The sequence below is a fragment of the Centruroides sculpturatus genome, unplaced genomic scaffold (genome assembly GCF_000671375.1).
Source record: "Centruroides sculpturatus isolate CEXI.00-Female unplaced genomic scaffold, Cexi_2.0 scaffold430, whole genome shotgun sequence".
NCBI lineage: Eukaryota > Metazoa > Arthropoda > Arachnida > Scorpiones > Buthidae > Centruroides > Centruroides sculpturatus.
Window position 1 is genome coordinate 413,865 of NW_019384725.1, and position 17,803 is coordinate 431,667.

General features: G+C 27.0%; 1 protein-coding gene across 1 annotated transcript; it reads left to right on the plus strand.

The window, feature by feature from the left end:
* The first annotated feature begins 12,255 nt into the window (after positions 1–12,255).
* LOC111628116 (uncharacterized protein KIAA1211 homolog) lies at positions 12,256–14,273 on the plus strand. Its single transcript, XM_023371842.1, has 6 exons — positions 12,256–12,397; positions 12,484–12,530; positions 12,616–12,718; positions 12,813–13,015; positions 13,517–13,719; positions 13,791–14,273. Exons 1-6 carry the CDS (start codon positions 12,382–12,384, stop codon positions 14,200–14,202), a joined length of 984 nt encoding a protein of 327 aa, XP_023227610.1. The 5' UTR covers positions 12,256–12,381; the 3' UTR covers positions 14,203–14,273.
* The last annotated feature ends 3,530 nt before the right edge of the window (positions 14,274–17,803 follow it).

Consider the following 17,803-nt stretch of genomic DNA (forward strand, 5'->3'; position numbering starts at 1 on the left):
TCATATACAGTAGAACCTCGATTATCCGGACCCCTATTATCCGGATTTTCGATTATCCGGATTGTTCAAAATAAACAAAAATTTTACGAATTTGCTGATTTTCACTTGGCGAATTACGATACTGTTTATGTACGTGATGGAATGCATAGCTTTTTTTGTTTCAACAACGTCTCACCCGGCACAGTGGCTGTAAACTCTTAAATATATTTTGCGTCGTAATAAAAATATAACTTGACATACAGTGGTACCTCAGGTTACGAACGCCCCATCATACGAAATTTTCAGGATACAAAATGAAATTCGAACATATTTTTGCTCCACGATACGAACAAAAACTCACCATACGACGTTACATTAGTTCGCATTTTTCATTTGTTTTTCTTACTACAGTTATTTTTTTTAATGTATTACTTAGCTTTAATTTGACCATGTTTTTCGCGTTGGAACGAATTATTTGGTTTTACATGTAATCGTATGGGAAAAGATGATCCACCTTACGACATTTTCATGATACGATTTCAGTTTCGGAACGGATTAATTTCGTATCCTGAGGTACCACTGTACATATTTATAAATAATTTTATTTTCAAATTACATCATTTCTATAACCAAAGGCGGCGTAAGGCATGGGCAACGTGGGCCACCGCCTATGCCTCGCGGTCCGAAGGGCCTCGCGCTTCGAAGGTTTATGCATTACTTAAAAGCCGCAAACGCGAAGAAAAAATATTACTCGTCATAAAACGATAAATAGTTTGTCAAATCTTTATTCATAAAAATGCAGTTTCAACTGCTTTTTATTTTATAAAATCCGTCTTCTTGCGCCACCAGAGAGCCTTTTAAACAATAGGTAGTCTGTTAGAGTTGGTGAACGAACGTTTGTTTCTTGAAAATTTGATCACGATTTAAATACAGTATTTACTTTTAATATTACCGATATGTCATCGAAAAGAAAACGTGTTGTATTATCATTAAAAGACAAATTAAAGTATTTGCTTCGATTATCCGAATTTTTCCTTATCCGGACTACATTCATTCTCAATTAGTCCGGATAATCGAGGTTCTACTGTATATATGTTACAACATCTTGGTAATTATATTTATCTAGAATGAATGGGAATGAAATGATGAATGAATTAGCAATAATATCAAATTAAAATGATTAATTTATCAATGATTTTTAATGAAATGTTTTTCTGATTTAAGATATTTTCCATGTAAAACTAATGAAGGAATAATAAGTTTTCTTTGTGAAGATTATTAAATATATATTCCCATCAATTGTGTTAAAATATCGATTTAGTAGATTGGTTATGAAAAAAAATTTTTTGATGAGGTTATTCAATGGTTAAGCTTCAAATTGAGTAACAAAATCGTGTCCCCCATACACACGCTTACTAACATCCATACACACAAAAAAAACCTTACTTTCTCTCTGTTACATTTAACAGAGTGGGGAAACAAATGATTTTATAAAGATATGGTATTGTAATCAATGATTTTCATTTAAAAATTTATATTTATTGATTAAAGAACATCAAACTAAGCACATCAATCATCATTGCTTCAAAATCACTATTTTTTATATAAATTGTTATAAATACAAGAGGCACATTAAACACACTTTTATAAAACTTTCATTTATAAATAAATCTTTATCTAATAAATATAAATAAAAGTGTATTCTCATCTATCTTGATTTATTAAAATTTAATAGTAAACTTTCTCTTGTTAAAAGCCTTTTTTTTATTATTATTATTGATTGGAATCAGTTGTACAGTACTGTACATATCCATTTTAATCTTATTGATAAATAAAAAAATATACATATAATTTCTAATTTATAAGAATTTTTATCTTAAAATATTTTAATTGAAATTAATGTTTATTTTAATGCTAGAGAAAGAATTATTATTTTAATTGTCAAAGGAATGATTTTCCTGGTGTTCCTAGTGTTTGTGTATTGTTCTGCCATCTAGTGATGTATTACTACACTATTATTTAATTTAATTTAAAATTTAAAAAATATAAATTAGTTTCTAAATATTTATGGATTCATTATATATAATTTATATTTAAGAAGATTTCAATAACTTTTTATATTATAAATATTCATTATTATTGCGCGTTAAGCGTAATTAATTTCATTATTATTTACTTCCTAAAGTGTGTATCAGTTGTTGTGATTTAAGAATTAACACATTTTATTTAGAAAAATATTACAGAAAATATCACGTTGCTTAAACATAAATAACTTTGAAGAACGTAGCTTAAATAATTGAGAAAGTTTTTTTTTTTTAATACCAGAACCTTTGTAATGATATTATTTGGATTAATTGGCGTTACTCTTGCAATTAACCGAACAACTAACTCGGGAATTCTTATTTTAATCATTAATTAAGTTTATTTTCATAAAAGAAAAAAAATGAAATTTAATATCACGTTGCTGATGATTCTAATTAAGACATAACTTTTCCATAAAACTTCAGTACGCCAGAGCAAATGCATGTTTAAAATAGAAATAAAGAATGTTAGAAAATGTATTTTTAAATTATTAAACTAATATTTCATTAGTTTTATATAGCAGGCAATTAAGAAGTTAAGATTGTAACCGCCATCATTGGAAAAAATTCAACTTTCAGATGGAATTATATACTTGAATTAAGTTATAAACCCGTTTAAAAAATGATTAAGAATAAAATCTGTGATGATAAATATATAAATTCTCATTATTTTTAAGAATTTTTCTTAAAATTTAATATAAATTCTGTGTTCCCTTGTACTGTACTAAATTACTAAAACTGTAGTGTACTTATGGAGGTGATGTGGTGCCAGATCCCTTTAGGAATAAACTTAATAAAATGTTATAAAGATAAATAAAAAGGTACTTTATGGTATGCTTAATATTTCTTCATTCTGACTGTACTTTTTGCATCATCCTAGCAGTGCCTTAGAGCAAAATCTTAATTACACCACTGTAAACCACCGTACCATAAAGAATACGAAACCGTTAATTGAAGTATACATAAAGTATTTTTCTTAAATTTAATCGATATTTTATCGAATAATTAATCTTAATTTATTATTGAACTCGTTATAATACCGAGATACAAACTCGGATCGATAAAAATTTCATAAGAGCTTTGATGTTCGATGATGCGGGATGTTAAAAGAGATAAAAATCAATCATTTTATGTTGAGTAGTAGTGACCATTATTGTAAAAGAAAGAATATTCTTTTATAAAGATAAAAGAGGAATTCATTTCTTCTTGCATCTCAATTTTTACACTCAGTAAGAACTTTGAAATATATCAAGTTTCAAAGTTAAACAATATTTCTTTAATTGCAATATCGATTAAAATGAATTTATGTGGAAGATTGTATGGCCACAATTCAAACGACAAAAGACTTTAACGCAGTTTGCATTAAAATCAATATTAAATAAGCAATTTATACTTTATGTGTGACCGAATATTCGGGATGTAACCCAAAGACATTTGGAAAATTGCCACATTCTTGTAAAAAAAAAAAAACTCTTGATATCCAGATTTAAACAGGTTGGTGAGATAACCTTTGCTAGACCATTAAACACATTATTGACACGCTGCCAAATCATTTTGTAGAGTTTGTAACCTCAAAAACTTGCTCGTATCATACTACTTATTCATTTTTCAATAAATATTAATGATCTTTGTGTAAAATTAAATAATTTACTACCATCGTCTGTAATGTAAAAGTTATCTACTATAATACAGCATCTTTAATCAATTATTTCTAAGTGTTCCATTTTATATGATAGAATAACCGCCATTTATCATTTTATAACGCATTTTAAAATATGTTTCAAATGAGAAATTATATATTATAGAACTCGATTTAGTACCGACAAACATAATGCCCTAACAATTTATTTTTTTAAGTTTTTTTCTCATTTATAAATATTAATATATAAATAATTTAAAATGTTTGGGGAAAAAATGAAGGAAAAATTATTATTAGGGAATTAAGGAAAATAAATTTTTCCCTAATGATTGATTTGAGTAAATTTATTTTCCCTAATAATATAATTTCATTTTCTTAATTTATCGTCAGATTTGTATTTAAATAATGTATAAATTAAAAAAAAATTTTAAGTAAAAAATAAAGTTATTGTCTCAACACAATTATATTCTCGAATATATATATATATATATTTTTTTGTTAATGAATATTCTTAATTAATTATTTGGTCACTTTCCAAAAACTTTGCTTAATTTAATTTAAATAATAATTAATATAATAAAAAATCCGTTATATCATTAACAATATAAATTATTACAGATATTATTAACGAGTAATGTAGTAGATGGAGCCACTAAAATCGATTAGAATTCAAGGAATTTTCCCTATTATTCATATGAGAAAAGGGATATTTTCCAATGTTAATTCGTTTTAAAAATATAATTTCGCTTTTCTAGAAAATTTATAGGAAAAACCCACTGGAATATATTTCAAATTATTATTATTATTTTATTTTTTTCAATTTGCTTACTTTAATAATTATTTTAATAATTTTTATAAAGAAAAATAGTTATGGGATAATTTTAATTTGAAATAAATATTTTTAAAATATTTTTTTTTATAGAAATAATTCACGAAACCATGAAACTTCTCATTTGTCGTCAATTTAGGGATTTAGGGAAATTAAACGATTTAGGGATTTAGGGAAGAAATTAAACGTATCATTTATGTAATTTATAAAATTTAATGAAGTTGAAAAATTTGTTTATTTAGTTTAACAATATAAGCACGTATGACGAAGCGGACAAGCTGAATCAGTTCTTACAAATAGAACCTAATTACATCTTTTAATATTTCAGACAATCTAATTATTAATAATAAAACTTTATTACGTCTAATTTTATAAAAGAGAATCAATATTTATAATTTATAATCGTGTTATATATATATATATTTTTTTTTTCTAATGCCATATATTAAAGATCGAATGGCCGAGTGGTTAATGTGGCATCCTACCACTCTAAAGGACCCGAAATTGAATCGAGGGTCGAAAAATTCCAAGAGTTTTCAGGGATGGTCGTTCGGATAAGTTGGACCCCGTCCCTCACCACTCGGCCTCCTCATTGTGGGACTGGACGAACCCATAATGGGCTTGCTAAAACGGCCCTCTTAGCCCATTATGACAGAGTGAATACAACCACTCAACACTGGCATTAGGTCGTGGGTTCGCTCCCCGAGCTACGTTGGGTTTTCCGGGTTTTCTTCACGTTATTAACATCTAAATGGGGCCAGCTTCCTATAAAACTCCTCCCGGGAGGCATTTTCCCTTGGTAGATCGCTCATAACCAAATAAACCAAACTTCTCTTAGTACCCACAGGAGAGAAAGAGTTTTTTAAAAATGTCATGGAATGAAATTATCTAACCGTATTCACGGGACCATATACTGCATAGAATCGCCATACAGCAGTTGTACCATGGATCTCTCAGAATACAATCTCAGGTAAAAGCATTTTGTGATAATTTCCTGCGTGCTTTATGATAGGTAGGGAGTATCTCAATTAGAAATAACAAGTTTCTTGTAAAAGTTCTTTCAACAGTAAATTGATATTCTTGATATGATCGATCCTAATCAATCCTGTACATTTACCTGAAAAATGACAAGTTGTCAGTGGCCTTCCATTTGTATCAAGATCAGTTTTTAATACAATAAACTAATGTTATATACAGGGTTTCAATTGCATATTCAATTTTTAAATTCCAAACAATAACGGTTGAATCTCTTTATAATTTTTATGATATAATTTTGAAATTTTATAATCTGGTACTCTTAAATTGTATTAAATGACAAGTAAATTTGTTTTAAATTTTTTTTATAACTGAATATCTAAAATTCGGTTAATTATTCTTTTATTATTAAATTTATTTTTATCGGTTTTTATTTTTAATTCAATGTGTTTGCACTTTGTTCACAAGGATCAAATGTGTTGGTCTGTCAATACTTTTGACAATGGTTGTTTCCATTCTAATGGTTTATAATGATTATTTAATCTTCTTTCAATCGATGTTATACTTTTAGCTTTTTTTGTCTAGCGAGGTTAACTTGTTTCTTTGTCTCCAGTTGTTAACAATTCTTTGAATGTACTCAGATTCAAACTAATTGTTGATGTACTTACGTTTGTAAGGACGATATCGAAAAACAATAATGGGACAATTTATTTTTTTCTTCTATTAATGATTTATAATTAAATATCTCATATTTATTTATTTTTTTAAAGCAATTTTCTGTATAAAATTTGCATAATTTTTTTCTGTGTCATTTGCTTTTGTATAAAAACCCATTGTAGTTTCAAATAATGTATACTGTATTTTCAAGAATAAATTAACTCATTTAAGAATCTAAGAGAAAATTTTTGCCTTACTTTTCTAAGTTAAGTTTAAGGAAAAATTTCAAAAAACAGCTGCTTTAAATAAATTATGAACAATGAAAAAAATAACATTATATAAACAGACTAAATTATAAATAACTTACGCTGTTATTAACATCGTTCATGTTATTTACATTCATCAAAGTACTTGTTATTATTCTCCTTCTTCGAGTAAATAAATAAATTAGATTCGTTTCTATTTATTTGGTAAATATTTTATTATTTTAATTAACATTATTATTCTACGTGTAAACAATTACAGTGTTAGACCATGTAACGAAGCTAAAATTCTGCATAGAAAGAGAATTTTTTAAATATAATTTTAATCTTTATTACTGTATCTAAGTAAGTAAATCTCTAGGGTTTATTTATGCGATTATAGAAATTTATAATAAGATTTTAAATAAATTTTTTTAAGAAATGGAAAGTGAAGTTTATAATTAAATTCTGATGTTAAATACTATTAAATTTAAAAAATTTCTGGCCAATTAAAACTAATATTAGGCTGTATATCAGGGAGTCAAACTTGTCACGATAGGAGCCTTATAATAGATATCAGAAATGCATGAGAGCCATATCATATATTGGAACGGGTTATATTATATATTTATATATATACAGGGGAGAGAGAGGAGGAGCACCAAAGTCGGGACTCCTACCCCTAAGTAATAAAGAGTAGGGATTCGATATATGAGCCACAATAAGGATCTAGAACTCTTATTACGGCTCGTATATAAGAGTCTAGAACCCTTATAAGTGTATAGAAGATTGGTTTTGGGCACCCACATAGGGGACTCAAATTTTCCTCTCCTCCATTTAATCCGTCAAACAAATGTTCTAATTCTACATCAATAGTAGAATTTATTTAGCGCTTATAGCTAATGCTATCAAAGTAACTTTGATATGATTCGATTTGTCCGACCGTGAATCCGTTCTGGATCCGATATCTGTCTGAATGTATCTTTACAGAATTAAGATTTTATCGACTTCAACAACGATCCGATTGACTAGTGGTATTATGTACTAGAAAATCGAAACGTCCATTGGTTTTCTCTTCTCTTGAGATTCGATAAGTTTTCTACAGAAAAGTCACCGAGCAAAATGAAATTTGGCATTTAGATAAAAAGAATAAATCCAATTTATATAAGAAATAATAATTATATATAAAAGCTGTAAACTACCAAAGTGTTTAGTAGATTGAATAAAGCAACTTCAGCCAAATCCAATAACTCCTGTAATAAGTAGAAAAGTTTTCCTTATAATTTACAAGTTCCAATATTTTAGAAATGCTAAAAAAAGATTCAGTTCAGATAAATCTTTGTTCTATTAAACTAATTATAATGTTTAATAGAGGAATGTACAGGGTGGTATAAAAGTCGGTTAACCGACTTTTGGATCACCCTGAATTACACATTTACTGTACTAATAATTAAATACTTCTTTTCCAGATTAAGGCAGTTTGAAAAGTTCTTTACACAGTCGTTGCTTTACGTGTATTGCTGCAAGATCGGGCATAAATAAAATGAATATTAGTCATTTCTGAGTTAGAGTAATGGTTCATGGTACTAAAGAACACTTAAAGTGTTACTTGAAAACATGCACGAGGGAAACCATAGCTTGATATTAATTTGTATTACGTAAAAACTGCTATAATTTCGAATGGTAGCATTTTCAGATCTATGTTTATATGAAATTTTTTTCATTTTTATGACTCAGAATTCAAAAGTTTGGTGAGACCATACAAAAACACTCTGTATATAAAATAGAATGTCTGTCGATCTGGTATCTGTTCTCCATACACTTCTAAACTCTTTGACCGATATGCACCAAAATTTTCATAATTATTCTCTAGAACCTGAGGAAAATATATGCTGCCATAAACCTGGATACACCACTGTCTGTCCTTGCTTACAGAACGGAGTTAGATAGATGAAATTCGAGATCGTATATGGAAAGCTTAGGGGCAGGAGGCCCCGATTAACTATATATAAACTGGAAGTTCGCACCGGAAGTTACGTCATTTCAATTCAAAAACGTTCTCCTGGGCGGAGTTATATAAATGACAGGGATGATTATTGTTAACAGGAAAAGTATGACTTACAGGGACAAGACACTACTAAAACTGAGAGCATTGCGACGATGTCACAATAAATAACTGCTCCGTATAAAAACAAAAGTATTTATGTCAAAAATACTATGGTATAAAAGTGATATAATATTATATTATGCCTCGAAAAGTTTAAGAAAATTGAAATATTAAATGAAATTTTCTTTAAAAAATATGAAAAAAAATCTATTTTGTGTAATAATGATTTCTCATATATAACATGACAAGAATTTAGTATTTCTTGTCATGTTATATATGAGTATATTTAATATGTCATATAAAAGTACGAAATTCTACAAAGAATTTAGTACTTTTATATAAAGAATTGTTATCATTTTTTTTATCAAACAGTGCTCGAGTTATAATCGATATTATATAAAAACTGATATTGTAATTATTCTATAGTTTTATTTCTTTTATATGATATGAAACAATTCTGTAGATATGATTGAATACTTGTATTATTTTACTGAATTTCATAAAGCGACATAAAAGTTATTGATTATTATTGAAATATATATATATCGAACAACGAGTTGCTTAACTTTTCCGGCAACATTTAAAACTGCGTGTGTGGTGCCATCTGTTATGATATTTTATTATTAAAAACTTTTTATAAACATTATTATAAAATGGCAAAAAGCTTAATTTTGAGGGTAGGAATGGGCTTCATAAAAAGTTGTAAATGCTAATAACAAATTAAAATCTTCATTAAGTCCGACCTTACACGAGATACGACACACGACACTCCGTTTATCTCACCACCCTGTCGACCTTTAACTACCAAAACTTAATAGCATGGTTCCCCTTAATACACAAACCTCTCTTCAAAATTTCAGAAATTTTCGACAAAAAGCACGAGAGTTATTAAGCTTCAAAGAGGTTAAGAAGCTTAAATATAAATGCCAAATATAAATGCCAAACCAACTCATACTTATTTTAAATTTAAGCTTTCCATTGTTTTCTTCACACTAAATCGTTAAATCTAGATTTTCTTGATTATCATTATTCATTAATCAGACGGAATTTTCTTGAACAATAAGGATTAACATTGCTACTAATGAAACTTTATACTTACTGCATTCTGTTTATCACATCTAATTTATTACTGTTAAAGTTTAAGATATAAGAATGACAGGTATTTGTACTACTTAAAACTAATTTTATTTATTACATAAAGGTATAAAACTTTTAAATCCTGATCACTTATACATAGAAGCTAAGTAATCAATACTTGATACATCAATCAATCAAAAACAATACAATAAATACAATCAATTAATACATGTATATATATTGTAATTTTTTTTCTTACAATGAAATTCTCTATAGTTAAATATTGAAAAAGTTTTGTAATGGTTAAATAAGTAGAGGATTAGTGAATTATCAATCTTTATGTTTTACTAAAGCCTTAAAGAAATGGAGAGCAATGTATCAGATAAGTAGCTACTTGTTCTCAGCTAATTCCTGCTAGAGAAGTGTTTTTTTCCAAAGGAAGGAAGCTTTGATTAAGCTACTCAGACTAGAAGTAACTTCAAAGATGTGATTCTTTTCATAGTGTAGTATGAAGCATTACTTTCATTAGATATTAGGAAGAATTATTATATTAAATAAAATTATTCTAGTGAAAATCTTTGAAATAAGTCATTTAAAATAGTAAAAAAAAAGAAAAAAGGTAAAATCTGAAATTATTTAACTATTAAAAATTTGGATGAATTTCTTTGTAATTATAAAAAAAATTTCTTATTTATGTTAATGTTTTATAATAATTAAAATTCTTAAATTATATTTATTTAAATTATTTGAATATATACTGTAATTATAATTAAAATTGGGTAATAATAATATTAATATAAGTTAATTAAAAATGGAAATTTTGAATATAATTTGTATAATTCATTATAAATTCTTATTCTCAGCTAATGAATTCATATGCTGAAACATTAAAAAGATAATCTTAATGATCTCAATAACTTGATCTTTGACCTGTTATTACTGTATTTTACCAATTTATATTAATTACATAAAGGATCTCTTAGATGATTTACACTACAGTATTTATTTTAAAGATTATATAAAGATTAAATGTCCAAGAGAGTCTAGACATCTCCAAAACTTTATAAAATTATCAGAAGTATTGTACATCAATTGTATTTCATATTTGTATTTTTATCCATTTATAGATTTATTTTTATAAATATATAAAAACGGTTCTTTGTAACCAGAAAAATAAATAAGAAATAATACAATAAAATTAATATTGACTTCCGATATTGTTACATAATATACTTTCAGATTCTTAGTAAATGTATTAACCACAAGCTGAATGAACTTACGTTTAATGATATAATTTTCGTTCTTTCATAGAAATAATGCATTTGACAATTGGCTTAAATGTTGCATGCATAATCTATCACTTTATCTGGTAATAAAACTAAAGAATGAAAGATTATAAGAAGAATTACAAAAGTTTATTGACCTTTAATTTGACAGAAAATTTATTACAATTTTTCTTATTTAGATATTTAAATTTATTTCCTACAAAAATAAAAAAATAATAATTATTATTATTATTAAAATTAACATTTTTATTTAAAATTTTCAATTAAATTAAATATTTTTAACTTTAATTTTAATCAAATTTATAAAGTTTAAGTAGAAAATGATTAATTAAATATGTTCAGATTCATAATGTTGAATTTTTCTTTACACATCATTACAAGTTTCATACGATTGAACAGCTTGGATTAATAGGGGAAGGCAACGCAACACTTGGGCGATCTGCCAAGGAGGTGGACTTTGTATGGGGAAATTGGTCCCTATTCAGATGTTAGACACGTGAAGAAAATCCGGAAAACTCCACGTGGTTAATCCGGTGATGAGGCGCAACTGACTAACTACCAGTGTTCGGCAGTTTTATCCATTCCTCCATTGGTGGGCGTTAATAAAATAAACAACGTGGCTCCTAAACAAGGAAATTAATAAGATGTCGTTAAACCTATATAATTTCATACGTCATAAGTTTTTAAACTTAATGATGTATGAAAGACATCTTGTTAATTTCCCTTGTTTAAGAGTCACGTATGCCATTCTAATGGTTGTGTAACTCACGTTATATCATGTGTTGTTTCATATACGTATGTTTGTAAACAAGTATCATGTTACATACTGTTTTATAGTGTATATTTTTATGTTATATCATATTTGCAGCAAGTTATATGTTATATCTAAATCTGTCCTTTATTTTCTATAAATACTTTTTTTGTATGTTACATGATGGTGTATATAAATTATTGAAATGCTTCTAAAACTTGTAAATTACAAACTTTCGTGTTGTATCGTAATATATGTTCAAGAACAATGTTGAAAATAAGTATCTTCATGACATGATTTCATACTGTATATAATTTTTCGATGAAACAGTATGAAGATATTTAAACTCATTGAATGGTACAGTATGAAATTCGATTATAGTCATACTAATGTAAAGATATTCAATTGTATGAAAATATAGATCTGAGAAGAATAAAATAATAATATTAACAGTAATTGAGGAGTATCAATCATAAAGATGTCGAAGGTCCTAACAGGAGATTGATTATTTAATCCTTATTTTTTCAGCAATTTAGGATAGGTTCTTATGCCTTAAAAATTATTTTATAGTATTTATAGAATTTAAATAATAGTAATAAATATAAAATTACATAATAATTAATTTAGAAAATATTATTAAAAAATTCTTAATTGTTACTTCACATCTTAAAAGTCTGTACAATTGGAGCCAATTAAGTACATTTAGGACTTTTAAGGTTCAGATTTTCCTCCAAAAACAACTCAATAACATTTAAAATATGGCAGAAGATATAGGTTAATTTAATTATTTTGAATTATTTATTTATTTTTTTATTTATAAGCTTAAAATTTTTATTTTATACATATATTTTCTTTATTAGGTAATGAAATTATAAATAATTCGACGAATGATTCTTCAAAATTTCTGGTAAGAATTTCAAATAAGTTAATAGTTCTTAATTAATTTAATGTAAATTAAAATTTATATAATTGTTTTAAATGATCTAAATCAGGCTCTCAAGATTAAAACTAGTATTTTAAAACAAGAAAACATTGACGAACAACAAAATATTTTAGAAAAGATCAGTAAGCTGGGATTTGCTGAAAGATTTAAAAGTAAATTTAATGTTAATGTATTTATTTAAATAAACGAATTATCAGATCTTTTGCTTCGTTTTTTTAAATCTTTTTGTGGCGTTTATTTTAATAGATTTAGGAAAGAAAATTCACGAGGAGACTTTTAACGTGTTAAAGGAAGAATGCCAGAAATTGATAGCAGAGATGATAACAAATGAATTACAAGATCCCGAAGAATTTAAGAAGAAAGCGATTCAAGATGCTTTGAAAAAGTCTGCTGTCGAATTGAAAAAGTATCTCCAAGAATTGCAAAATAAACACGAAATGAATCAGCAGGTGAGTCCGATGTAAGAAGTTTTATTCACCAGCAAAAATTATTGTGACGTCGTAACAATGTCGGGATGCAATTTATAATTATATTTTTAATTTATTTAATTTTAAAATATACGCTCCCGATCTCAAATTACTAATGTCTTGCCCCTGTAAATCATACTTTTCCTGATAACAACGGAGTCGTGCCGGTCATGTACGTTTCCGTTCTGGGGCAATTTTTGAATTAAAATCACATAATTTCCGGTTTATACCGGAAATTTGTATATAATTAATCGGTCCTCCTGTTCCTAAGCTTTCCGTATCTTATGTAACGGTGTTTTATGGATGACCGGCACGACTCAATTCCTAACGGGAAAGTATGATGTACTGTACCGGACAAAACACTATAATACTAATTTGAGGTGGAGAGCATATATTTTAAATTAAATAAATAAAAAATATGATTAAAAATTGTAGCCCGGCACAATAAATAATTGCTCGTTTTTAATATCAATCATTAAACAGAAAAAAATAGCTAAACTTGAGGATAAATTAAAAGAAGAATTTCAACCTAAATTAGAAAGTGAAAGAATTCGAGGTGAAAAATGTTTATCTAAAGCCTTAGAAGAAGCTCAAGAACACTTTCGAGATCATTTAAAAACAGCCATTCAACAAGCCCAAGAAAAAGAAAGGAAGATAGGCGAAGAGAATATCAGAAAAATGAAAAGGTAAATATAAAATACGCGATTTAATCAGTTTAAATTAATTTTTACAAATTTAAATTACAAAAACTTTTTAGAGAGTTCGAAGATAGATTAGATGCGATAAATCACAATTCTTACAACGATAAACAAAAATCTTTAAATAAGCTTCAGAATGTATTGCAGAAAGATATAGACGAAACCGTCAAACAAGTCAAAATGGAAGAAGAGAACAACACGAAATCAGAAGTAAAAAATCGAAGAGAAGAATACGAAAAATATATTAAAATGGAGGAGATGAAAGCCGACAAAGTCAATAAACATATACAGCAATTGGCACAACAATTAAAGCAGACAATTCACATGAAGTCATTAATAGATTCTGAGATAATGAAAGTCAGACAATCGTTATCTCAGTTTATTAAACTGGCTAATAGAACAGAAACGGATCCCGTTTACAAAGCTAAAGTTGGAGAAATCTTGAGATCTGCAAACATGCAATACGTCTAATTCGTTGTTTTTTTCTTTCTTTAAATAAATTCTGAATGCCGTTAAATCACAATAAAGAAATTTAATTTTAATTTTTTTTAAAGTAAAATAAATATATATACGAAGTGGTTCAAAAGTCAGTTATCCGATGATACAATATTTTATTAAATTTAAATTTAAATCGTCTTCCCTCGAACTTTTCGGACTTCCATCCCTCCTTTTATTGCTTATATTTTATTTATTTATTTATTCTTTGTTATTAGATTACTTGGGGAGTTACAAATTTAAATAAATAAATATTTTAATTTACAATTTCTTTATTATTATTATTATTATTCTCAACGTTCATTTTACTTTATAAACTTTATCAAGAAATATCATCATCATCATCATAATTATAAATACTTTTTTAGAAAGTTTTTACTCTTCATCTCATTTATAATAACTTTATATACGTTTATCTCATTTACGAATCTCTCTAGTTATCTGCATATGATTAGTTATCGCATTAAAAATCATGTAAAAAAAGTCATCTAATTCAGATCAAGTTCTTCCATGATTTTTAATGAGAAAACTAATCGTTTATAAAATGATCTATGCACGTTATAAATCTACTATTTTTACTTATTCAGGAGAGAAAAAAAATTTAGAGAATATCCTTAATCATTACTTCCATTTTGTATGCACACAAAATACAAGATTTATTGCTAAAAATTCGGTTAAAAGAGGTTAAAACCGGCTTTGTATACTTCCCAAAATCTAGATTCAATCACGTCCTCTTCGGTAAACTGAATTTTGGGCCACCCTGTAGATTTTTTTTTGTTTCTACAGAATAAAATTTACACGTTTACATGTTATTTATAAAGTGTTTTCTTGGTAAATTTCGCATAATTTTGTAATATATAATGCAGAATTCATTCCGTTGAGGTGTTATTTTTCCTCTGTGTTTGTTAACATGAAGAAATTATTAATGTATTAAGTCAATGAATATGGAGGTTGTCCAGTAGAGAGTGTACATATTTATATTTTTCTTTGATATTGAATTTAAGTTATAGCCTTGTATAACAATACGGCGCTATAAATAAATATTTTTATTGAATTTCTGTATAAACGTAGAAAAGGCGAATAACGATTATTTTTATTCGAAAGTTTTCATTTTAAACAACGTTTACAGAATAAAATTTCGAAAAACAAACTACTTAAATCCATTTTAAATAATAATAAATTATTTATGGATACATTTTTTCAGATTATACATAAACAGTTATTATTTATTACTTTTTTTTAAAATTACTTTTATCGGGTAAATTTTTAAGTTCTTTATTAAATATAAATTAATTTCAATTCAAGTTTTATTAAAGTTTTTACTAAAATAAAACTAATGAAGTGTATTTATATCGAGTTCTAACGAAATAAAGCATCATTTTTAGGAAAATTTCAATAGAATAGCGAGGATCTATATCGAGTGCCATTCAATATTTGATCCGAGATCATCGTACAGGTTGTTGCAATGTGTCGATCAATTCAATCAATCATTAAAACATCGATCAACGTCTCAAATGTATCGGGATCAAATCTACATCGTGGATAATTCGTTTACAGAAACTGCCGTAACGGAGTAACGTAAGAAAATGTTAAGAGAAACCATCAACGTGAAGGCCAAATGACTAACTACATAGTCAAACATTAGATTGCAAATGTCTCTTTATATATATATATATATATGTATCGTAACCATAGCAACTAGTTAGAAATCAATTAAGGACAGTGTCGTCATTGTCGACCAATCGGAATCGAAAACAGTAGCACATGACTCAGTATTGTAGTGGAGATATCAACATTATATTACCGGAAAATAGACAAGTGTTTCTCAATAAGGCAAGAGCATATTTTACATTAACTGAAACCATGTGACGTTCAAGGGGATTAAAAAAAAAATTGATATAAATGAGTGGCAAACGGAAACCATTCGTCCCGTCTTCGCCAAAATCAGTTGATAGCGAAGTTGAGGAAGATTTTTCATCTGGTTCTTCATCGGCCCGGGGTAAAGATGGCTCGAAATTAGTGGATTACGACGATGTGGGTTCCCCTAGTGGTAGCAGCACTGCCAGTGGTCCAGTTTACGTTAGGACCCCGGGGTTCGAGAACCACGGTCATTCGGTTCGCGTTAAACCACCTCAAAGTAGAAGAGGAAGTTACGAAAGTCAGAAGGATGGTAAAGAAGCGATCCAAACTCAAGGACAAAGTTCTTGCAAGAAGAAGAAAAACAGTATTATTAGCATACACGATATGAGCTGTCTTCAAGAAAAAGGCCAAACTCATAAGAGTAAACAGAGAAAAGGTTAGTTTTTGTTTTCATTATTTTTACTCGGCTCTTTCAAATCTGAAAAATGCAATCAATGAGCCACGTTTCTTGGCGCATGTTCAACGAAAATAAACTAAATTTCCTAGATAATAATACAAAATTTTTCTTAGTAAATTCAACTTCAATAGAATTTTACTTCGTTATAAAAAAAATTGTTTTAATTTAAATTAATTTAAAAACAAATAAATAAATTTATTTTTCCATCCGATCGATCGTGTTGTCACACGTGGACGGATTATAACTGGACACGACAAGTGTTTTTATCGTGTATCCCATAGAAGAAAATCATTAAAACTCACCTTTTTTTATGGCATTTAATGCATCTAAAACCAGTAGGCTTTCATACAATTTATGAATGGGTTTTTGTTTGTTCCAATCGATAATTCTTTGAAGAAAATCGATAACTCTTTTATCATTTTTCTTCCATAGATCACAATGGGACCTGATAAAAAATTAAAAGTAAAAAGTAAACTTCTTGTCATTTTTCTTATATAAACCAAAGAAAAAAAATTATAATTATGATATGTAATAGATTAAATTACAATTATTCATGATGATGATAAAGTTAATGATAATTATTATTANATATGCTGAAACATTAAAAAGATAATCTTAATGATCTCAATAACTTGATCTTTGACCTGTTATTACTGTATTTTACCAATTTATATTAATTACATAAAGGATCTCTTAGATGATTTACACTATTTATTTTAAAGATTATATAAAGGTTAAATGTCCAAGAGAGTCTAGACATCTCCAAAACTTTATAAAATTATCAGAAGTATTGTACATCAATTGTATTTCATATTTGTATTTTTATCCATTTATAGATTTATTTTTATAAATATATAAAAACGGTTCTTTGTAACCAGAAAAATAAATAAGAAATAATACAATAAAATTAATATTGACTTCCGATATTGTTACATAATATACTTTCAGATTCTTAGTAAATGTATTAACCACAAGCTGAATGAACTTACGTTTAATGATATAATTTTCGTTCTTTCATAGAAATAATGCATTTGACAATTGGCTTAAATGTTGCATGCATAATCTATCACCTTATCTGGTAATAAAACTAAAGAATGAAAGATTATAAGAAGAATTACAAAAGTTTATTGACCTTTAATTTGACAGAAAATTTATTACAATTTTTCTTATTTAGATATTTAAATTTATTTCCTACAAAAATAAAAAAATAATAATTATTATTATTATTAAAATTAACATTTTTATTTAAAATTTTCAATT